This window comes from Pelophylax lessonae (assembly GCF_965119305.1).
Source record: "Pelophylax lessonae genome assembly, chromosome: 2".
In the NCBI taxonomy this organism is placed as follows: Eukaryota; Metazoa; Chordata; class Amphibia; order Anura; family Ranidae; genus Pelophylax; species Pelophylax lessonae.
Genome location: NC_138769.1, coordinates 319,603,515 through 319,627,363, shown reverse-complemented (window position 1 = coordinate 319,627,363; position 23,849 = coordinate 319,603,515). Strand labels below are relative to the sequence as shown.

Genomic DNA, 23,849 nt, shown 5'->3' with positions numbered 1-23,849 from the left:
CTCAGGGTCATAGTACACATTTTTCTACCTCCAAACAAGGCGAGCCAAGTTAATGACACCGATATCAATTTTTGTCTCATCTGACCCACAGCACTTTCTCCCAAGCCGTCTCTGAATCATTTAGAGGTTCATTGGCATGACTGTACATGTGCCTTTTTGAGGAGGGGGACTCACCATGTTTGGAGGAAGAAAAGCAAAGTGCTCCAAGAACACCATCCCTACAGTCAAGCACAAAGTTGGAAACATTATGCTTTGGGTCTGTTTCTCTGCTAAAGGTACAGACTGACTGAGGGGCCAATAACAGGGCCATATATCGTAAAATCTCGGATGAGAACCTTCTTCCCTCAGCCAGAATACTGAAGATGGGTCTTCCAGCATGACAATGACCCAAAACATACCACCAAAGCAACAAAGGAATGGCTCAAGAAGAAGCATATTAAGGTCATGGAGTGGCCTAGCCTGTCTCCAGACCTTAAGCCTATAGAAAATGTATGAAGGGAGCTGAAACTGAGTTGCCAAGCGACAGCCAAGAAAACCTAAAGTGTTTGTTAACCCCCCAAAAAAAAAAAAAAAAAAAAGAAGGATCCTGTTACTTTAAAGCATGTTATACAGCACAGTGCCTGTGCTGTGTAATTTGGCCCCCTGTATCACCTGAAATACCTGGCTGATCCTGCTTAGTGCTGCCCTCCCCCCCCGTACACTGACCACGGTTTATCATGGCTGTTAACCCTGACACCCTGGTCGGTTTACGTGCCTCCATCATGCGCTGTCTGTCCTCTCCCCCTCCCTCCCTGTCAGCTCCTGTTAGTGCTTGAGAGCAGCCGCTCACCTCCCCTCCTGCTGCTATTAGTAGTAATTTCAACTTTTAAAAAATGTACTTCCAGCCCCTCTTGTATCCAGCTATAACATGCAGTGTAAGTGTTTGGGGAAAATTAAGCGTCTAAATACCATTTTTTCAGATATCTTCAGGTTGGCCACATGACTCCCAAGCTGCTCTCTGCCCCATCTAAGGCCTACAGCGGGAGGAGCCGAGCGACCAGCACAGCAGTCACGTGACCTCCCGGCTGACGTCAGCGGGAGATCTCGGCTCCTCCTGCTGTAGCCCTGGATCGGAGTAGGAGAACGGCTGGGAGTCACGTGACTGGCCTGAAGATATTTATTTTTATTTTATTTATTTCAGGTACTTCTAAAGTGCTGTCAATTTACGCAGCGCTTTACATATACATTGTACATTCACATCAGTCCCTGCACTCAAGGAGCTTACAAGCTAAGGTATCAGCAAAAATGGTAGACGCTTCGTTTTCCACAAACACTTACACTGCATGTCATAGCTGGATACAAGAGAGAGGCTGGCAGCTGGCATGCAATGTAAGGTAAACACTTTAAGGATTTAGAGAAGATCTGAACAGAAGAGTGGACCAAAATCCCTCTTGAGATGTGTGCAAACCTGGTCACCAACCACAAGAAACGTCTTACCTCCGGCTCTAATCATGTGCTTGTAAAAAAAAAAAAAAAAAAAAAAACATTGGAATCCATGCATCCAGCGCTCTGCATGTTAAGGGCCGGGCACATGGATTAGGAAGTGAGGGCAGGAACTCAAGCTGGGATACTGGCTGGAACGCAGCGTCGTACGAAATGACGTCACCGGTGTGCTCGCAACGCATTTTGGAGCATGCACACTAGGGAATTACACTCAGCATGCGCTCCCTTCACCACCTCACAAAACACAGCCTAGAGCTCAAAGGACTGCGTGAACTATCACCACAGATTTACCCCTGCTTGTGCCACTATCATGTTTGTTTAGATCATTGTAAGTACCCTTGCTAGTGCTAAATGTTTTGTCTCATAACTGTAAATGTAACTGATACATTCTGCTGGAGAGCTGCTTGTTTTGAAAAACACGACTTACTGGCTGGATCAATAGATAAAAATGTAAGAAACACAGCCTAAAAAAGAAAATTATTGCACCCATCACATAGAAATGTTAAACTGCAATATAACGTAGGATTGCTTTTGTATTTAATACCACTTTAAAGTGCATTTTTAGGAGACGTATGAAAGTTTAAAGTACAGATGAAAACATACATACCTCTATGCTGTAGTATCAGTTTGATGCTGCAGCTGTCCCTCGCCGGCTCTAAGCCTGACAACTGAGTGACCACATGACTGCTGATCCCTCAGGCAGCTGGGTTTGAGAGCATGACAGTCACCAGCGCTTTGCTATGACCCTCCAGCTTTCACTGGAGAACCAGGCTGGGGAGGGGCAGAAACAGCTGGCTCTTAGCCACATGCTGAGGGGCTGAGGCATGTGCCGACCATGCATCCGGGTGAATCCTGACAATATGGTTGGGATCCTCCAGCTCTGAGACGTCAGCAGACAGCAGGGTTTAGCCCGCTGTCGGTTGATTCTGGGTCACAGGAGAGCAAAGTAATTGCACTCCTGTGATCCAGAAGAGAGAAGTAGGACAAAAAAGCTTTGGCCATACTTCTCTTTTAAACCCATAAAAATGTTTAATGCTGAAGTTTATGAGTCCTTTGTTGAAGTGGCTTAATTAGTTTTCTTTTTGTTTTTCAAAGTTTGAGTTTTCAAACAGGACAAAAGTGAAGGGGAGTACAAGGTGTTCGGTACAAAAAAAATGGATTTTTGTAAAATCTTACCGTAAAATCCTTTTCTCTTAGCTCATCGACAGACGTAGTCCTCGGTGATACACCACCTTCGGGTTATGTTACCTCCGCAGGAGCAGGACTAGACAGGAAATTAAAAAGCTCTGGCCACACCCTAGGGGCAGTCCCAGAGGGTATATCCTCTCTCTCTCTGCCTCAGCAAATCAGTTATGTGAAAAAGCAGTGCTTAGAGAATTTAACCCAACCCAACTCCAAAACAGAGGGGCGGGGACTACGTCTGTCGATGAGCTAAGAGAAAAGGATTTTACGGTAAGATTTTACAAAAATCCATTTTTCTCTAGCGCTCATCGACAGACGTAGTCCTCGGTGATACACCACCTTCGGGACGTCCCAGAGCAGTATCACGACTGAGGGGTGGGAAAATGGAAATCAAATCCCAATCTAGAAGGCCCAACCGGTGCCAACTAGAAGTTTACAATGCTCATCCTTAATGATGAGACTCAACAAAAAAAAATTTTTCAAACAGAAAAAAACCCTCGAGGTAGACCACCGGTCTCCTCAAATTGCGGCCTGCAAAACCTTGCGGCCAAATGAGGCATCCGCCGATGCCGTCACATCAATTTTATAGAATTTAGTAAAGGTATGTACCGACGACCAAGTGGCCGCCTTACATACCTGGACCACTGACGCCTGATGGCGAAAGGCCCAGGAAGTACTGAGCGCTCGAGTGGAGTGCGCCCTAACAGGGAACGGAGGACTCTGACCCTTAATAGAATAAGCCTGTACCACCGTTTGTCTAATCCATTTGGCAATGGTCGCGGCAGATGCAGGCAAACCCTTTCTGGGGCCATCCGTGATCACAAAAAGTGAATCCGTCTTACGGAATGATTCCGTAGCTTTCAGGTATACCCTGATTGCCCGAACCACATCCAAGGAATGCAACGCATGTTCCCGATGATGCTTGGGCTGAGGACACAAGGAAGGTAGTACAATATCTTCATTCAGATGAAAATCTGAAACCACCTTAGGAAGAAAAGATGGCTTAGGATGAAGTACTACCTTATCCCTATGAATGACTAGGTATGGAGACTGGCATGATAATGCAGCCAGTTCTGACACCCTGCGAGCAGAAGTAATAGCCACCAAGAAGACCACCTTCTGGGATAAAGTAAGCAAGGGAATCTCCCTGATGTTTTCAAAGGGAGGTTTCTGTAGAACCGACAAAACCAAATTAAGATCCCAGGGCGGTAAGGGCGCGCGGACTGGAGGAGCCAGGTGCCGCACCCCCTGGATGAAATTCCGCACCAAGGATTTGGTAGCTAAAGGTTTCTGAAAGAAGATTGCTAATGCTGAAACTTGACCCTTGATGGTGCTCAAGGCTAGCTTCTGCTCAACCCCTTGTTGCAAAAAGGCCAATATTCGAGACACCGAATAGGTACGTGGAGGAAATCCTAAAGATTCGCACCACGCAATATAAGTCTTCCATGTGTGATAATAGACTTTGCTGGAAGTCGCTTTCCTTGCTTTAATAAGGGTAGGAATGACAGAAGTAGACAAACCTCTGTCCTTCAATACTTGGGTCTCAATGGCCAGGCCATTAAAACCAGCGACTGTAAAGCACGAAGGTAAATAGGTCCTTGAGACTACAGACACTCCCTGAGACGAAGTTCCCACGGAACGTCTGCGACTAACCTGTCCAAGTCGGCCAGGCCGGCTTGAAGAGGCCAGCCTAGAATTTCTAGGACCACTGGCGCTGATTGGATCTGAACCAGGCGTCCCTAGAGGTATCTGGCCCCGACCATCCGAGAAAGTCTGGTCGTTTTCTGTTCCCACACATTTATCAGATACCTGATAGTTATCAGGCAAGGTGATCTTTTCTGGTTGAACCTCAGGGACCGAAGTCACCCGACTAGAGGCTACTTGGCCTATCTGGTCAATCAGATCCGATTCCTGTGAGGTATCGGGACTAATCTTAGGAAAAGGTAAAGGAAAAGATCTATACAGGGAACGGTAACTACCGCTTCCTGTACTTAAATGTTGGAAGGGAAGAATCGCACCGGTAGTAGTGGTTGATGCTCGATCTAATGTCCTGAATACCGGTGAAAACGTCCCCCCACCCTGAAATTGGGTGGGGGCGCACCTTCAGGCTGTGTACTCCTTTACTTCGGGTTTGGCTGGGTTGGTCCTCTGTTTGTCCGACCAGCCCTTCTTGAACCCTCCTGGAGGAGTCTTGCCTTTCCCGGAAGTACCAGCCGGGCGTCCTTTATGGGCGGTAAAGAAAGGTCCTCGCTTGTTGCGAGGTTCCTTAGCTTTTGCAGCCTGTGGCAAAAAAGTATTCTTGCCCCCGGTGGCATCCTTAATGATTTCATCTAGGTTGGCTCCAAATAGACGATTCCCCTGGAAAGGGAGATTGGTCAAAGTCTTTTTGGAACCTAGGTCAGCTGACCAGCATTTTAACCACAGCACACGTCTGAGGATCACTGCTAACTTAGATGCATGCCCTAACAAGGGAGTAGTGTCCAAGGCTGCGTCACAGATAAACCGTAGCCCTTGTGTGATCTGTTCTATCAAATCAGATGTCTCCTGGGGAATATCTTTTACCCTAAGATCTTGGCGTACCATCTTCGCCCATTCTGTAAGTGTCTGGGAAACTAGACCAATAACAATTACTGGTCTAAATGCTGACCCTATCAGAGAAAAGATAGTGCGGGACTCCGCTTCTATCTTTCGATCCACCGGATCCTTAAAGGACGAAGTGTCCTCCACTGGAATAACCGTGGCTTTATTCAGCCTGGAAATAGGCGGATCCACGACTGGTGGTACCGTCCATTTCTTAATGATGGATTCCTCAAACGGATAGCGTCTAGCAATACGCTTGGAAATAGTAAAGGTACGTTTAGAATGTTCCCATTCTCCTTTAATCTGATTTCCAAAACATTTAGGTACAGGAAAAGCCTTCGCCGTCTTGATGGGCTTATTAGTCCCAAAAGGCCTCTCTGTTTCAGTTGCCTCTGCCGGTAAAGCCTCAAGTTTTAAGGTTTCTTGCACTGCCACAACTAGTGCGTCCACCAATGCTTCTTCCTGAATTATAGCAGGAGAAGAAGCGTCCTCTTCACTGTCTGAGGGGGCTTTACCTGGGATAGCAGCCCTTGCAGAGGAACCTGCAACTGCAGTGACCATCTCTGAATCAGAGTCAGAGGTGTCAGATAGTATAGGGGTAGGCGGGGGTCGCTTCCTTGACCCCCGTCCCTGACAGGCCGCCTCCACCCGAGCCACCATAGACTCCAAAATTGCTGTAAATGACTCTATACTCTGTACACCGGCGGGTCCCGAGGCCCCCTCGAGGGAAACAGGTGGGGGAATCTGTGTGGCAGGGTCCATAATAACTCCAGTTACTTCCTGGATGATATAATTCAAAGTAAAGAAAAAACTTTTTTTTTTTTTTTTTTTTTTTGACCCTCAGCGCCACAAAAAACCCCTTAGTGTTACCTGCTAGGGATCCCTATCGATCGAGAGAGAGAGAGATAGACCCCCAGGCTCACCACTTGATGTTCAGAGTTGAACTGCAACAGCTTACAGCGCTGTCTTAGACAAACAGGAAGTCTTTTGGCTGGCTGCCCAGGAAGAAAAGGAGGCGGCTCCGCCCCTCTGTACGCCTTCCGGCGCCTCCCCCAAGCTCCACGAGGTGTAGAATCACCTAAAACATGGCCGCCCCCATGCTGGAGACACGAGGCTACGCCAAAATGGCGGCTCGTGCGATCCAGCAAAAAAAATGGCGGCGGCCTGTGCTGACTAGCGGTGTGCTGCAGGCACACAACACTCTCTCTGCCTGGGGATCTGGCGTGTTTGGCGGTGCCGGCCCTGGCAGACCGCATGGCCGTTCGGGAGGCCTGCTATTAGCTGGAGATCTGACTTGGAAGGCAGTCTACATGTCCATGGCTTCTGACTGGTAGGTAGCTTATACTTAACCCATAAGATTCCCAGAATGCCACAGATTACATCTTTAAAACATGTATACAATAGATTGTTAGCTCCCAAACCAAGCCTCCTGGCTTTTGCACACATAAAATCACACTCAAAGTAGGAGGATTTGTGACATGTTATAGGATAGAAAGAAACTCTTTCTTACCATACAGAGAGGGGCCCGCGTTCACCACAAAACCCGTCAGGGAAAACAGGGGGAACATACTACTCACCATACCGGAACCAGGCGGGCACCAACTCCTGACAGTACCCCTCTCCACCGGGGCGGGAGGGCTGTCGACCGATACAGACGCCGTGACTCATGGTCTTTGGCGTTTCAGCGAGACGTTTAACTCGCGGGTTCAGTCCTTTAATGGGACTTTGTCGCGGCCGACTCAGCGCGGAGCTATGGCCTGCACGCGCTCGTAGGCTGAACTGGGGTGACCACCGGATCTCAACATCCAGCCCGTCGCCCAGTTCAGCTTTCTTGCTTGAAGATCTCACAGGAACACTGGAGAAAAAAAGCTGTCCAAAAATCCTTTTAGAAAAAAATTTCTTGCCAGGACCTAAGATCCCAGCAAGGTATCTAGGTCCTTACTCCTAACTAGACAGAAAATAACTGATTTGCTGAGGCAGAGAGAGAGAGGATATACCCTCTGGGACTGCCCCTAGGGTGTGGCCAGAGCTTTTTAATTTCCTGTCTAGTCCTGCTCCTGCGGAGGTAACATAACCCGAAGGTGGTGTATCACCGAGGACTACGTCTGTCGATGAGCGCTAGAGAAACATACATTGTATAACATGCCACTAAAACACTTGAATATATAGAAAAAAATACAAATGCACATAAGCAACTTCGTGATAAGTCTTTCTTAGCGTCCGCAAGACTGCTTATGTCAAATAGAGCATTACAAAAGTTTAGTGAAGCAAACTAAACAATACGGAGATCCAATGGACAACCATTGTGTGAAATAAAGCAATACAGCTTACATATATGACATTGGACACCCCTCTGAAAAAAAAAAATGAGAAAGAGTAAGAGGAAAAAAAAAAAGAAAGGCAAGAAACAAATCTGCAAATTTAAGCCTGGGGAGGCTTGTACTGGAATGTAGAACAACAGCTAGTCCAAATACAATAACCAGGGCTGCCACTTGTCAAGTAGGTATGTACTCAGGCATCCGAGATATCATTAGAATAGTACATCCAACCCATTCACACATCTCTAAATTTGTCCTGTTGGTTTTTACATGTGTGTACCCAGTGTTTCGCCTCCATTATGGTATCCACTTTTTTTCTAGACAGCATGGGAAGGGCAATTACTTGGTTTTCAAAATCTGGCAATCAAGGATTTTTCGGCATTCAGCAGATGGTGGGGCAGGGGCAGACTGACAACTCATGGGGCCCCCTGTGTCCCCATCCATGTGTCCTGGCCCACACTCAAGCCGCTTGTCAATGCCCATCAAATGCAGCCTCACCAGTGCCCATCAAATGCAGCCTCAACAGTGCCTGGATCACACAGAGGGGCGATCTCCCGCTGTGTCACGGAGATTAGATTTAAATTGCCAAGCGGCCACTGTCAACAAAGTACAGCCTCCTCGACTGGCTCCTATGATAGACATCCCACTGATTCAATTTCCCAGCATTGGATCAGTGTGCCATCTATCATAGGAGCCGGTCTAGGAGGCTGGACCTTGTTTAGCGACGCCAAACATTTCAAATCCAAGTTCTGTGACACAGCGGGAGATCACCGCTCTGTGTGACATACACAAGGAGAGGAGGAGGGATGGGAACACTCTGACAGGGGCACGCTGGAATTACATCATTGATTTAATCGTGATTTAGCCGTTCTCTGCATTTATAGAGAACCGTTTAAGGCTGAATCACGATGCATCTATTATACGATTATTTAACATCTCTACTGACCACCAATGTAAGCCATTCTTCCCGCTGTACAGGTGTCAGTGTACACATCATACATATGTGTACACATATCATACATACATACATATGAAATAACTCATTAAGTGCTATTCCATATATAACACTGATATCTGTACACTGGGTGGCACTCACTGTAGTAGGGAATAGCATCTGCTAGAAGAAGGACACTGGGCAAGACGGAAGGAACAGTCAGTCAGTTTGGCTGGTTATTATAAACCACATTAAACTGCTGTCATTACACACTGACCTGCTGCTACACACAAGGCAGGTCAGGTTGGCTAGCTCCGAGGTGACTCTGCACTCTGTAGCCCCGAGCTTCCTCACCCGTTGTTGCCCGCGGCAGTGATGTGTGGCCCCAACCCGCAGCTAAATTCCCCAGGGGGAGAGGGGGCCAGAGCTCCTGTCCCTCCCTGCCATCATCTCCACATTGCTGATGGCTCCATGATCGTTCTCTGATAGAACCTCTCGTAGCCGCATCAACCACCGGCAAGGATTCGATAGTTCACTGCCTCGTGCCTCCACGGGGTTTAAATGTTCTACTTTGCAGGATAAGCTGTGGACACCTCCAGGGGCAGACTGAACCTCTTATGTGGCCCCCCTGACCCCAGGCCCTCGGCAGTGCCCGAATGGTCAGTCCGCCCCTGTGGCGGGTTAACACTTTTCTTGTAAGATTTAATGGAATTCCTATAACATTCCATGGAACAGAAAGATTAGGGGAATATTTTCTTTAGGTCTGAGGGTCGTACTCCTAATCCATGGGGTAAATGATTCCCAAAAGGCTCTATTTTTAGGGCAAAGCTACCATATGTGGAGAAATGTACCTCGTTGACCACTGCCCCTCCAATATAGCGCATCAGCAGTTTAAAATATCTGGGCTGAGCAGGAAGAGGTTTTATACCACCTTTTCGCTAAGGGCCATGCTGGGCCCAATGTAATGCCTGGATAGTATTGTCCCTGGCTTCACGGCCCACCTTGAAACCTGCCTGGTCTGAACGAACAATGCCTGTAACATGCTCCTGTAAACATGGCCTATAATTGGCACAGTACTGGGGATCTTTGCCTGACTTTGGCAACACCATGATGTGGGCCAAAAGCACTTCCGGTGGCAGAGGATTATTAATAGTGGTAGAATTAAAATAAGGGCAGAGTGGCTCTGCTAGAATCGAGAAAAAGTTCTTATATTATCGATTTTGTAAAACCTTCTGGCCCTGGACTCTTGCCCAGTGGCAAGCTGGAAATGAGAGCACTCAGCTCTTTTGTAGTGATCGGGTGAGGAGGCAGATGGGGTGTTGTAAAGGGAAGCATAAAACTGCTAGAGTTCCACAGCGATAGATAGGGTGTCAACAACCCAAGTACACCCTAGCCAGAAGGCCACATTTGTTCCTGTGTTAAAACTGGTGGGCATAAAATCGAATGTATAGTCTAAGCATTGAGATTGAGATATGCAAGGAATCTAGCTTTTGTGCATCAGTGGGGTCAGAAAGTGTAAGTTCAAGAGAATGGATCTGCTCTAATAAATCTGAAACCTCCTTCTGCTTCTCTTTTTTCATCTGGGAGCAGTGTGCTATCAACTCCCCTCTGATCACAGCCTTAGGAACTTCCCTAAAATCGCCTCTGGAGTAGTTGTCATCTAAGAGGGTTTTATTATTAGGTATCCATACCCGCTTAGTCTGGTGGGTAGATGGACAGTGTCACTGGAGAGTAGTCAGAGATTTTTATAGATTCAATGAAAGATGAGCCAACAATACTCAAACAAAAAATTGGTCAATGAGAATGAGATCAAGATGTAAGTATCGACTGTCTAAGTAATAACTAAAGTCTTTAACTGGGTGTTCCACACTCTCCAGTTATCCACCAAATGTAAATCACAAAGTCTTTTTTTTAACATGTTTTAAAGCTCGATAAGAGAGGAGTGTTTTACCAGAGGTGGTGTCCAGATGAGGGTCGAGGGTAAAATTGAAATCCCCCAATACAACCAAACCTTCCTTGAACTCTGTCAATTGCTTAAGAGTAGCAGATAGAATTGCTTAAGAGTAGCAGATAGAAAGTTAACAGTCCAGGAGTTTGTGGCGTAGCTGCAAAAGTATATTTTTGACCAGGGATCAGTCCCTAAAAAAAAAGAAAACAGCCCTCAGGGTAATTTTGTAGAGACAAAAGTGAGAACGGGCAGGATTTTCAGATGGCTATAGAGACCCCCCTTTGCCTTAGGGATAGGGGGAAACACTATGTTACCATTGAGAGTACATCATAAAGGGCACTTTGTAAAATGCGTTTTCTGCAATAGCAAGATGTCTGGGGACAGCTGTCGCAATTCCTGCAAAAGCCAGCCCCACTTCTGTGGGGAGCAGAGACCCCTGACATTATAGGATAGTAATATTAATTTGGAAGCTATGGTAAGTAAGGTTTCAGGATAAATACCTCGTGGGAACAATAAATTGCCTGAGATGTACATAACAAAACAGAAAACAGACAAGAAGCACCTGTAGGACTAGTCTAAGCAATCCTATGGTCCCTGGAAAAAAGGATAGCACTTCTATGGACAAAGAAAAAATAAAGAACAAACAACATCCAGAACAAAATAACATGTGTAGGATTGTGTATATGGGATTGTATGGTTGGGTTTTCTTTTCTGTTTTTTATTGGTTGAGCTAGATGGACTTGTGTCTTTTTTTCAACCTGACTAACTATGTAACAATCTAGAGAGGGTGGCAGCGGAATAGGGATTCGAATCGGCATCTGATGGCGTCCACCTGACTGTAAATCTGCAGAATAACATTAGTTTCCTTTTTTAACCACTTAAGCCCCGGAAGATTTTACCCCCTTCCTGACCAGGGCCTATTTTGCGATTCGGCACTGCGTGACTTTAATGGACAATTGCGCGGTCGTGTGACGCTGTACCTAAACGAAATCGACGTCCTTTTTTTCCCACAAACAGAGCTTTCTTTTGGCGGTATTTGATCATCTGTGCGATTTTTTGATCATGCGCTATAAACCAAAAAGAGCGTCAATTTTACAAAAATAACAATATTTTTCACATTTTTTTTATATGAAATTCCCCCCAAAAAAATGTAAAAATCAAAATTTTTTAACATTTTCGGCCAATTTGTTTTATGCTACATTTGTTTGGTAAAAAAAAAAAAAGATCGCAAAAAGCATATTTTGATTGGTTTGCGCAAAAGTTATTTTTACCAGTGACATTTCTACATTAATCAGTGCTATACATATGCACTGTTACTGTAAAATTACACTGGCAGTGAAGGGGTTAACTTTTTTTGAGAGGGAGGGGTTATGTGTGTCCCTAGGGGCATGATTCTAACTGTGATTGGCTGTGGCTTGAGGTGTAGGAACAGTGATCAACGGTCCTACATAGTAGAACCGTATGATCACTGTTTCTACACAGGGGAGAATGACAGGCGGCTTGTTTACATCAGCCGCCTGCCTTTCTCCCTCTGCACCGACGATCGCAGAGTGACCGGCGGCGCGCGCTCGCTCCCTAGACCCTCACAGGCTAGCGACGTAGTACTACGTCGCTCTGCCTGTGAGGGGCTGACTGCCGACGTAAATAGTCGTGCGGCAGTTGGCAAGTGGTTAAGCTTTTGTCCCTTTATTTTCACCTGGCAATCCTGGGAATAATGCACTTCTTGCCCAGAGTGGTTAGACCAAGCCACTTCACTGTATCCATGGAGGGAGCCATGGTTGTCATCCACTTCCGACTTCAAACAAGTCTTACTCTCTAAATCTCTATTACAAGGATGAGGGGTGGGGAGATTAGTAATTTACAAAAAGGAAGAGAACATTCAGTTCTGCTCATAGGTGACAAGGATAGTGTATTTCTGGCAAGATCAGCGGGTATTTTCCTGTACTTGCTAAAAATCATTTTAGCCTAAAACATGAAACTTACTGTAGCCACCACATCTCAAGATTGTGAGCAATATATTAAATTAGCACTCTTGGTTTAGATATCCTTTAACATTACTCTGTTTTCTAGGGAAGGAGTTTATTTTAATCCTGATCTAGTGAAGGAGTTTAGTACAGGAATTGGATGTTGACAATGTTTTTTACAAAGACAGTAATGGCCTTTTGTGAAGAAAGTATGATGAAACTATTAAAAATAGAAAAAATGGTGTGCTACTCAAATAGTGAACATAATCATCTCCAGTGATAAATATTCAGTAATATTAGTGAATAAATAGGGAGTGAATGCAATGATAATAAATATAACAAATTCATATAGCATATTTCAAAAATTGGAAAAACCATCCACCATAAAACTAGTTAATAAATATGAATAGAAATGGGTAAAGTGCAGTCTATTGTTCAACAACGTGCAATATGTGTATAGCCTTCAAACGATGACGGTGAATAATAGTGCAAACATTAGGTGGCAAAATCCTGTCACCAAAAACTCAGCAACCACCCCTGTGTGCAATGGCCGCTCACCTCCAGCACACAGGAAATGTGCAGCCAATTAATTAGATAATCTTCCTAGAGCTCCTTTATCCTCCTATGGACTCTTTAAAGTGCATCAGTACATTATAGCTCCATGGTAAATAGAAAAAAAAGATAGTGCCTCATTGTGTAGTATGTGGGTGAATTTTATTTAACATAAACGTGCTCCACATAATGCACTCACATTTAGTTGATAAAAACAGGCAGATCGTGATCTCTTTTCTCCATGTGCCGAATCCTTGGCTGCACGGCTAACTGATACTGCGAACGAAGAGCGATTAGCTGGGGGCGACGTCACTGGTTCCTCCTACGCGTTGCGTCACTAGTCACGTGATTTCATCAGAGATAGTATCCTGATCCAAGGGTGGATGCTGAGTTTTTGGTGAAAGGATTTTGGCAACTAATATTTGCACTATTATTCACCATCATAGTTTGAAGGATATACACATATTACACATTGTTGAGCAATAGACTGAACTTTACCCATTTCTATTAATTATATTTACTAACCAGTTTTTTGGTGGATGATTTTTCCAATTTTTTAAAGTTGCTATATGAATATATGTTCTATTTATTATCATTGCATTCACTCCCTATTTATTCACTAATATGTATCACTGGAGATAATTGATCATGTTCACTATTTGAGTAGTGCACCATTTTTTCTATTTTTATTTGTTGCATTGGGCAAGTTTTAGGAGTGCTTGTTTTAGTGGGAGCTGCAACTCGTATATATAGTCATTTCATTTTTTTCGTTTAGAGCAGTGCACCTGTCTTTTCTATTTCTGTTCATAATATGATGAAACTATTGCCAGGAACAGTACTGTGATCGCTGAGACTACACTACATGACAAAAAATGCATTGGAAGCTAGGTCTACTCTGAAGTATAGGGATATATCGTTAACGTTACTTTACAGGTACCAGTGATGCTAAAATACAACCTTATCACTTGGAGGAGTGGTACAGAAGGTAGCCCATGTGAACAGGCACTGGAAGTTTTTTTTTTTTTTTACCTTAATTCATAGAATGCATTAAAGCATTTCTAAAGACAATTAAAAAAAACATTAAAATAACAAACATGTTACTCATCTGCTCTATGCTCCTATTCTTGGGTCTCCTGGTGGCGATATTGGCTCCTCTTCCTCTTAATGCATCCCCATAGCAAACTGCTATGGGGGAACATGGTGTCTGCTTGCTCCTGAGTTGTGTGTATGGAATTGAGCATAGGGCCGGGTCGCAATTGCAAGCCCTGTAGTTACGCCCCTGCTGCAAATACTGTACATCCCAAGGAAACTAGCAAAATAAGTTGAAACGTTATGCTTATAATTACTGTATTTTTTTTTATATATATATATATATATATATATATTTTTTTTTTTTTGTTACACCAAAAGATCCAAATTCATAAGCACCATTTAAATCTTTAGGCCTCACTAGGCACAAAAAGATGCTGCTTATACAGGCATTTGGTATTTTTTCTTTTAGCCAGCAGAAGAAGCTCTATGTTGGCGTAACGCTTGAAGCGCATAAATGCGGTGTTTAGGCACGTTTGCTCATTTTTCATTATACTCAATTTGCACTTAAAAATGGTGGAGAGAAAGGTCTTGAAAAAGATGCCTATAAAACACAAATATGTGCATTTCTCTGCTGCTTTTTTCTGCCAGAAGTTCTAGGATTTTTTCAGGTGCCTAGTGTGCACAGACCCCTAAACTTTTAGTTCAAGCAGAGCTCCACCCAAAAAGGTGAAGCTCTCTGCTCGCCTTCTTACACCCCCCCCCACCCACTGCCCCATTTGGTTTTGCCAGGTACCCACTCCCGGCTTAGTTTCTTAGTTTGCCGTGGCGAACCGAGCTGAATGTTCGCCCCCCCGCCGCAGCCTTCTGGGACTTTTCCAAGGTCCCATTCACAAAGCATAGCACACTTTGCGCATGCGCAGTAGGAATCCGGCTGTGAAGCCACAAGGCTTCACTGACTGTTTCCCTTAGTAAGGATTGCAGTACCAGCACCCAAAAGCCGATTGAAGAATTGGCTGGGGTGAGGACACCGCTGGATGCCCCAACAGGTAAGTGCCCTAATAGTAAAAGTCAGCAGCTACAGTATTTGTAATTGACTTATTTTTTCTGAAGAATCCTGGAGCTCTTCTTTAATCCCTGAGATCAAGTGCATATAGCACTTGGTTCTGTTACTTTCCAACCACACTGCTAGAGCAGGAATTGAGAATGACAGCACTAGCAACAGTTGTTGCTCTTGAGACCAGCAGTGCCATGCACAACAAATTATTCAGAGCAGTCTGCTTGTAAATAGTCACAGCCATGGCAGTAATCTTGTACTTATAAATGATTAGGTGGCTGTGTCAAACACTGCACCAACCCTGACAGCGCTGAGTGTTCATTCAAAAAAGATCGCTTTAGGGCTGTGCGATCTATCTACAGGGGATATGAATGTTTACAAGCTGACTGATCCCTCCCCTCGCATAAGCACTCATCATTGGGCTTCAGATTTGGGTGGAGCTATAGCCAGCATTAACAGAAAGAAAATAGGGGCTTTAACCCACAATTAGGTCACCAATCAGAACTGACCAAGTGCTATATCCACATTTTGGTGGACAAAAAGTTTGGTGAGAGTTCTTCAGGCAAGTCTGGGGCCTCATTTTAGAATCTCAAAAACTGAAAGTGTGTTGCTTACAACAATTTATATTTGTTTTGTAACCAGTGTGGCAAGTTAAAAGTATTTTTTTTTTTTTTTTGGCAATTCATTTGTTGGTATTTCTAAACTTGCTCTGGGGTCCCAGTGGGTTTGAGGTGAATGATTGAAGCTGTATTAAATCCAAAACCAAAAATTTATTATATTGCAGCTTACCAATTTTTCTTTCCTTTTGGGATAAAAAAGTTTTGCATTAACCACTTAAGCCCTGGAAGATTTTACCCCCTTCCTGACCAGGGCCTATTTTGCGATTCGGCACTGCGTGACTTTAATGGACAATTGCGCGGTCCTGCAACACTGTACCTAAACGAATTTGACGTCCTTTTTTTCTCACAAACAGAGCTTTCTTTTGGTGGTATTTGATCACCTGTGCGATTTTTGGATCATGCGCTATAAACAAAAAAAGAGCGCCAATTTTGCAAAAATAGCAACATTTTTCACATTTTTTTATATGAAATTCCCCCCAAAAAAAAATGTAAAAATCCAAATTTTTTAACATTTTCGGCCAATTTGTTTTATGCTAACATATATGTTTGGTAAAAAAAAAAAAACGCAAAAAGCGTATTTTGATTGGTTTGTGCAAAAGTTATCGCGTTTACTAAGGGAAAGATTTTTGTCATTTTTGTTGCTTTTTTTTTTTTTTTTTAACGCATAATGGCGGCGATCTGCAATTTTTTTTGCGGGACTGCGACATTGCGGCGGACAGATCGGACCCTTGACTGACATTTTTGACACTTTTGGGGTTACCAGTGACATTTCTACAGTAATCAGTGCTATACATATGCACTGTTACTGTAAAATTACACTGGCAGTGAAGGGGTCAACTTTTGAGAGGGAGGGGTTGTGTGTGTCCCTAGGGGCGTGATCCTAACTGTGATTGGCTGTGGCTTGAGCTGTAGGAACAGTGATCAACGGTCCTACATAGTAGAACTGTATGATCACTGTTTCTACACAGGGGAGAATGACAGGCGGCTTGTTTACATCAGCCGCCTGCCTTTCTCCCTCTGCACCGACGATCGTCGGGTCCGCCGGTCACACGCGCGGGGGGGGTCCGTGACCACGCGGGGGCGCGCGCTCGCTCCCTAGACCCTCACAGGCTAGCAGCGTAGATCTACATCACTCTGCCTGTGAGGGGCTGACTGCCGACGTAAATAGTCATGCGGCAGTCGGCAAGTGGTTAATAAAAGCTGATCATTGTATACACCCCTGCCAGTGTTAAGTGGTTTGTCGCATCCATGTAAACTGATCCACTCTGTTGGAGAGTTTGGGTCTTTGAAAAACAAAAACTTGCTGGCTGGATCACCAGATGAAAATAAAGGAAAGAAAGCCTACAAAAACAAATGAATACAGCCATCACATCTTAGAATTGGTAAGCTGCAATAGAATAACTGTTTACTTCGGGTTTAATACTGCTTTAACTGAGCATTTAATAAAATAACCCCAATAGCAGCATATCATATTTGACTACACTTACCTTTCCAAAGGAACCTTGTCCAAGTACTTTCAAGAGGACAAAGTGTGACTGATCGGCCTTCTCAGAGCCTTCTTTGACATGGTGAGTAATAGCGATTTCCTTTACCACCATCTCATCCTGCAAAAAATAAATAAAGTTACTTTAGTGGAAGCAATAGTAAGGGTAAAAACCTGCAGTAAAACCTTTATAACAGGGAAGGTAGTGGTCCAAGGTCCTAAAAAAAGAAAAGTGCTGCCTGAAAATGGGCACCAACTGAATAAGATTTAGCATGCGCATTTAAAATGTTATTAAATATACAATTACAAACTGGCCCCGACTTTACCTCGCTACCTTTACACACTTAATCAACTGTCTAGTAATTAAGTTTGCTAGGTATCAGTAAGTGATATGCCACTAGCACACCTGCCTAGCATCTCATCTATTATACATATGAAAACTGAATTCTACTGTACATTCAAATATTTTTGTAAAAATGAGACCTGTAACAATTTGTGTGCTAGAATAGTATATTTAGAAATGCTAGCAGCATTTTAAATCATACGTGAAACACCACATCTGCGTACCACAAGGAAACATTTTAAAGTCAATTTAGGCATCACACACCCCTTCTCAAAAACACAGGAAGTGGTAAAAACATCAACCAGTACATACAGAAACAAAATGCATAACTTTCCATATTTTTGAGAAATTCTATCATTTTTATTAGTCTGCTTTTGCAGACCAGTCTTTAAGTTGATGATGTGGTGAAGCTACATAGCAAAAGTCCTGCTACTAACCTCATTGGCCTGCCGGTCTGTATCTGGTAGTGGAGGACATCGTGATTTGTCCCTGTGTTTTTTTTGTATCCAGATAGAAAGGAACGTCAAAAATCCGGGGATCTTAACCTCCTTCTCCATGGGCCCAACGCCCACATCGAGAAGGATGGTAAGTGCAAAAAGGAAGACTTTCTTGACAACCTTATTTATACTCTTCTCAATTTCTAACTGCAGAAACTGAAAGCAGCTTGTGATACTTAAGAGTCTGATTAAGCTTCCGCTACCTCAACCTCAACAGCAAAGAGATTTTGTGAACCAATGAGATGACACACTAAGCTGAACATCCTCTTCCATTACCAGTATATGGGCCTATTTATTAATAACTTGCAAAACAGCACTGCAACTTCCTCAATGGTTTTCTGACAGAATCTTTAGTAATCCTGATCACAGCCAAGAAAGACTGACAAGTGGCAGCTGAAAAATGGAAAAGCTTACGAGAGAAACCAGTGAATGGATTTGGTCAAACCAAAAAGAAAAAAAAAGTCAAGAAAATACCTCAGGCTGTACTGCTAATTTTCTAGCAGAGTGTCTACTCTGTAGCCCGTCAAATAAAAACAGTTATTTATCTGGGGGTAATAAAGTCATTTTTTTTTTAAATTGTGCTGAAAGATCTAAAATTGAGTAATATACTGTTACACAAACAAATTAAATTTTTAACTGGAGAAGAAAATTAAAACAAAAAAAATGAAAACCACTAAATAATCTTTTTATGATTGCATCGACATGTAAAAAAGAAAATGTGCACTTAAAAAAATGCCCTATGGAATATAAATCATACATAAAAAGAGCTGGTAGGGAAGCCCATATATGATTCGATCCACCCCCCCCCCCCAATCTACACATTCAAGGTCGATGGGGGAATCCTCCCCGCTGAGCCTTTGTATTTTGAAAGCGGGGAGACTTCCCTGTCATCAGAATACACCAATAGCCAGCGGCACTGATCAAATTTTTAACAGGCCAGTTATATAGAAGTTGACTGGTAGATTGTCTTCTGTACAACACAAGGTGCGCTAAACTCATATAAAATGTTCCCTGAATTAGGGAAATAAATCACAAATGTGATTAACAAATATAGTGGTATAAAAGATATTCAAAGTAAGTACTATACCAACAAATATTATAACATGTGCTCTAATATATCAAATGAACATCAAAGTGAATAAAACACTCTTAGATATAATAGTGCAGAAAAAAATTGTAGAAAAAGTTGGCAAAGAATGTGTAAAGTCCAATCCAAATAGTCCAAGTGGTATAGTGATTAAAATAAACTCCTTGGTGAAAACTCCACAGCAAATCAAAGTGCAGGTGTTCCCATCACCAACTCTGGATTGGCTCCTTACCAGAAAGATGGATAACTAAGGGCGTAATATAGCACAAATCCAGGTATAGAAAAACCACAGTGGATCCCTGAGACCACGCTAAATGAGAGGATGTGCCTCTTACCAGAATGATTCTTGGGTGTAGGCATAAACATACACTTCACAGGGGTGGTGGGTGTCCCTTCTAGGATCCCTAGGTCTGGATATGGCTCCTCCAAGGTCCGGACTTATCTCACAGTGCCCCAGAAATAACAAAACCGCACAATGGTGTAATACCTCACAAACTGTTTTAATATTAAATAAAGGTTGCACTTACACTTAAACGGCTTGTATTCGGGGCAAGTAATGCGGTAATGGAGAGAACGAAGCCGCGGCCGCCTGCAGTGCGGTCCGCGGCGATGTGTGATGACGTTGTGGCGCTCCTTCTGACGCGTTTCCTGCCAAGAGGTCGTCTACGGAGATAGATCTCCTATCTCCGTAGACGACCTCTTGGCAGGAAACGCGTCAGAAAGGAGCGCCACAACGTCATCTCCTATCTCCGTAGACGACCTCTTGGCAGGAAACGCGTCAGAAAGGAGCGCCACAACGTCATCTCCTATCTCCGTAGACGACCTCTTGGCAGGAAACGCGTCAGAAAGGAGCGCCACAACGTCATCTCCTATCTCCGTAGACGACCTCTTGGCAGGAAACGCGTCAGAAAGGAGCGCCACAACGTCATCTCCTATCTCCGTAGACGACCTCTTGGCAGGAAACGCGTCAGAAAGGAGCGCCACAACGTCATCTCCTATCTCCGTAGACGACCTCTTGGCAGGAAACGCGTCAGAAAGGAGCGCCACAACGTCATCTCCTATCTCCGTAGACGACCTCTTGGCAGGAAACGCGTCAGAAAGGAGCGCCACAACGTCATCTCCTATCTCCGTAGACGACCTCTTGGCAGGAAACGCGTCAGAAAGGAGCGCCACAACGTCATCTCCTATCTCCGTAGACGACCTCTTGGCAGGAAACGCGTCAGAAGGAGCGCCACAACGTCATCACACATCGCCGCGGACCGCACTGCAGGCGGCCGCGGCTTCGTTCTCTCCATTACCGCATTACTTGCCCCGAATACAAGCCGTTTAAGTGTAAGTGCAACCTTTATTTAATATTAAAACAGTTTGTGAGGTATTACACCATTGTGCGGTTTTGTTATTTCTGGGGCACTGTGAGATAAGTCCGGACCTTGGAGGAGCCATATCCAGACCTAGGGATCCTAGAAGGGACACCCACCACCCCTGTGAAGTGTATGTTTATGCCTACACCCAAGAATCATTCTGGTAAGAGGCACATCCTCTCATTTAGCGTGGGCTCAGGGATCCACTGTGGTTTTTCTATACCTGGATTTGTGCTATATTACGCCCTTAGTTATCCATCTTTCTGGTAAGGAGCCAATCCAGAGTTGGTGATGGGAACACCTGCACTTTGATTTGCTGTGGAGTTTTCACCAAGGAGTTTATTTTAATCACTATACCACTTGGACTATTTGGATTGGACTTTACACATTCTTTGCCAACTTTTTCTACAATTTTTTTCTGCACTATTATATCTAAGAGTGTTTTATTCACTTTGATGTTCATTTGATATATTAGAGCACATGTTATAATATTTGTTAGTATAGTACTTACTTTGAATATCTTTTATACCACTATATTTGTTAATCACATTTGTGATTTATTTCCCTAATTCAGGGAACATTTTATATGAGTTTAGCGCACCTTATCTTTACAAATTTACCACTATTATTATTTAGGTTGCAGCTTCACCATATAGTATCCTGCGCACTTTCCACATACACCTTCTGTACAACACACCCTGCCCATACATGGATCAAAATTTGGAAAAGTCCCTGCTGAACCAGACAAATTTTGATCCATGTGTGGCCGGCTTAAAGTGATTGTAACGTCTCGTTCTCGTTTTTTTTTTTTCTATTGAAATAACAAACTTTATGCTTACCTGCTCTGTGCAGTGGTTTTGCACAGGGCAGCCTGAATCCTCCTCTTCTTGGGTCCCTGGCTGTAGCTCCTGGCCCCTTTCTTCTGTTGAGTGCCCCCACCGCAAGCAGTTTGGGGTAGGGGTACCCGAGCCGAGCTGCAGCTCTGCATATCCATTCAGACACGGAACGGCTGTTCGGAGTGCCCCTCTCTCTCCTGATTGGCTGAGTTTGATTGACAGCCGTGGGAGCCAATGGCACCGCTGCTGTGTCTCAGCCAATAAGGAGAGAAAATCCTGGATGGCTGGGGCACTTGTGAACATCGCTGATAGAGAGAGGGTTTAGGTAAGTATTAGGGGGGCTGCTGCACACAAGGCTTTTTATCTTAATGTATAGATTCAATTGCATTAAGATAAGATCCTAATGAATTAAGATAAAAAAAACCTTCTGACTTTACAAACCCTTTAAGGGCTCCAGCACAAGTTCAACCTAATTGCTAGTGTATTTCCTCCATCCAGGAAGCCCAGGTGCAACATACAATCTGCCATGGACACGAATCGCTGTGTGCTGCTGTACTTGTGTATACAACGGTGCTATAGTAAACAGCATATAGGCATTTGCTCATGGGGGACTGCACCCATTCAACTTAATTGCCAGTGTATTTACTCTGCCTGTGCGAAACTTACAGTCTGCTATTGACATGAATAGCTGCTGTACTCTTGTGTAGCAGGATTCCCAGCCTTTTTGCCGAATGTGGGTCCGCCAGGGTTACCAATAGCAACAACAGCACATTTAAGCATCTTCTCCAAGTGTGAGCACTGAGACAAAGAAAAGTCTAGTATATTTGTTTTTTTTTTTTTTTGGTTTATTGAGAACTTGGATGGGAGAAGGGATGAGTGGGATACTCCTCTGGCTCAACTATATACAATGCACCTTGGCTGAATGCCGGTGTAACGTTAAAAAAACCCTACCCCGTGAAAATTCCCTACCCTTGTCACTTCCTAAGAGGGTACATAATTCAATAGCTGAGCAGCTTCCCAGTGTGCATGCTCACAGCTGCGGCGGGTAGGGAATTTGCATGGGGTAGTGTTTTTTAACCTTACACTGCGTCATTAATCCGCTGTTGCAGCGCGTCCCACTGCGCATGCCCATCCGCTAAATTAAATCATCTCGGAGACATCCCTCATCAGCAGGTGCGGCGTCCCAAATGAATGACTGTTACGTTCTAAAACACTGTAGCCGTGATTTGTATTTTCATAGACCCGCTGCTGATTAAATGTTCCTGGAGCAGAGATGAGGGAAGTCTGGCGGGTTGGAGCCGAGATGATTTCGCGTGGCAACAGCTGATGAATGAGGCGGGGTTCCGTGAAGAAACACTACCCCGTGAAAATTCCCTACCCTCCGCAGCTGTGCGCATGCGCACTGCCAAGCGGCTCAGCTGATGTATGACGTACCCTCACCGGAAGTGACGAGGGTAGGGAATTTTTTACGGGTAGGGTTTTTTCACGGAACACCAGTCAACGCTGACTTGCTGTCTGTTAACACCGAACTGACTGACACTCTTGTGGCCCAAAGTCCTTGTTAAAGCTTCCTTATCACTTTCCTTTGTGATAGCTACTTGTACATCTGCTGCAACGCTTAACTCTTCAGGGCCCGCACCGGCACCCTCTTTACACACACTTCTCTTCGGGGCTTATACTCTGGCATCCCCTTTCTTAGCCTCCTACTGGTTAGCTGGCTTCTGGATCCCTCAGACCTTCTGGAGTGGTCCCCTATCCTGGGCAGTTCACAGTACTCTTAAAACTGCTTTCCTGGAAACTTCTGCCCCAGCAGCTCCACTCGGTCCTCAGCACTCTGGATCCCTCTCACTGCAGCTCAGCTCAACCTTCTGTCCTCTAGGCTGACCGCTAAGGACCTTTCCATACGCTGATAGGAGGAGAGACCGCCGTCACCCTCCTCCTGGGACTCTGCTTCCCGCCAAAGACCCCCCTTGTCATGTGCTCCCCTCAGACTTCTACCCCATCCCAGGATGCACTGCGGCAAATTCTGCCCTCTGGGATAAATACAAGCCCTGGTGTGCTATTGGTCAGGTTTCCTCCACTGCCCAATAAGAGCCCTCGTTGGACACTGTGGGGAGACTCCCCAAGCTCAACAGACACACCTGGGAACACATGACAGGCTAGCTGAACAATTGGACCCTCCTGATAAGCAGGCAGGGCCCCCCCTATGGGTTTTCCTAGCACCTACCTAGGAGGGTGCTACAACATCTGTATACAACGGTGCTATCATAAACACAAATAAAGCATACAGGCTTATGCAATAAAAAATGTAAAGAAATTATATTTTTTGCAAACATTCTTACAGTGTACTCATTTTTAAGATAGCACTGCTGCTTACATGAGTACAGGGATGCACACCTATTCGTGACAAAGACAACTGTACGCTGCACCTAGGTTGAGTAAATCTACTGACAATTAGAGCACTTTCACACTGGTTCGCATCAAAACGCCTAGGCGTTAATGGAGCATTTTTGCTGCGCTTTTGCAGTGCGGTATGTGACTGCACCAGAAAAGCTTAGCAGGGGTGATTTAAATGG

At 44.4% G+C, this 23,849-nt stretch overlaps 1 protein-coding gene across 5 annotated transcripts in view; it reads right to left on the bottom strand.

Moving 5' to 3' along the window:
- Positions 1-23,849, bottom strand: part of RPS6KA1 (ribosomal protein S6 kinase A1) — a 261,494-nt gene that overhangs the window by 82,939 nt on the left and 154,706 nt on the right. For 3 of the 5 annotated variants that reach the window (XM_082246058.1, XM_082246059.1, XM_082246060.1), the window contains one exon: positions 17,154-17,270. In XM_082246058.1, coding sequence (XP_082102184.1) covers positions 17,154-17,270 — 117 coding nt within the window. Of the gene's footprint in view, positions 1-17,153; positions 17,271-17,929; positions 18,123-23,849 lie in introns of those variants that run through there. The other 2 variants (XM_082246057.1, XM_082246061.1) reach the window with 2 other exon arrangements.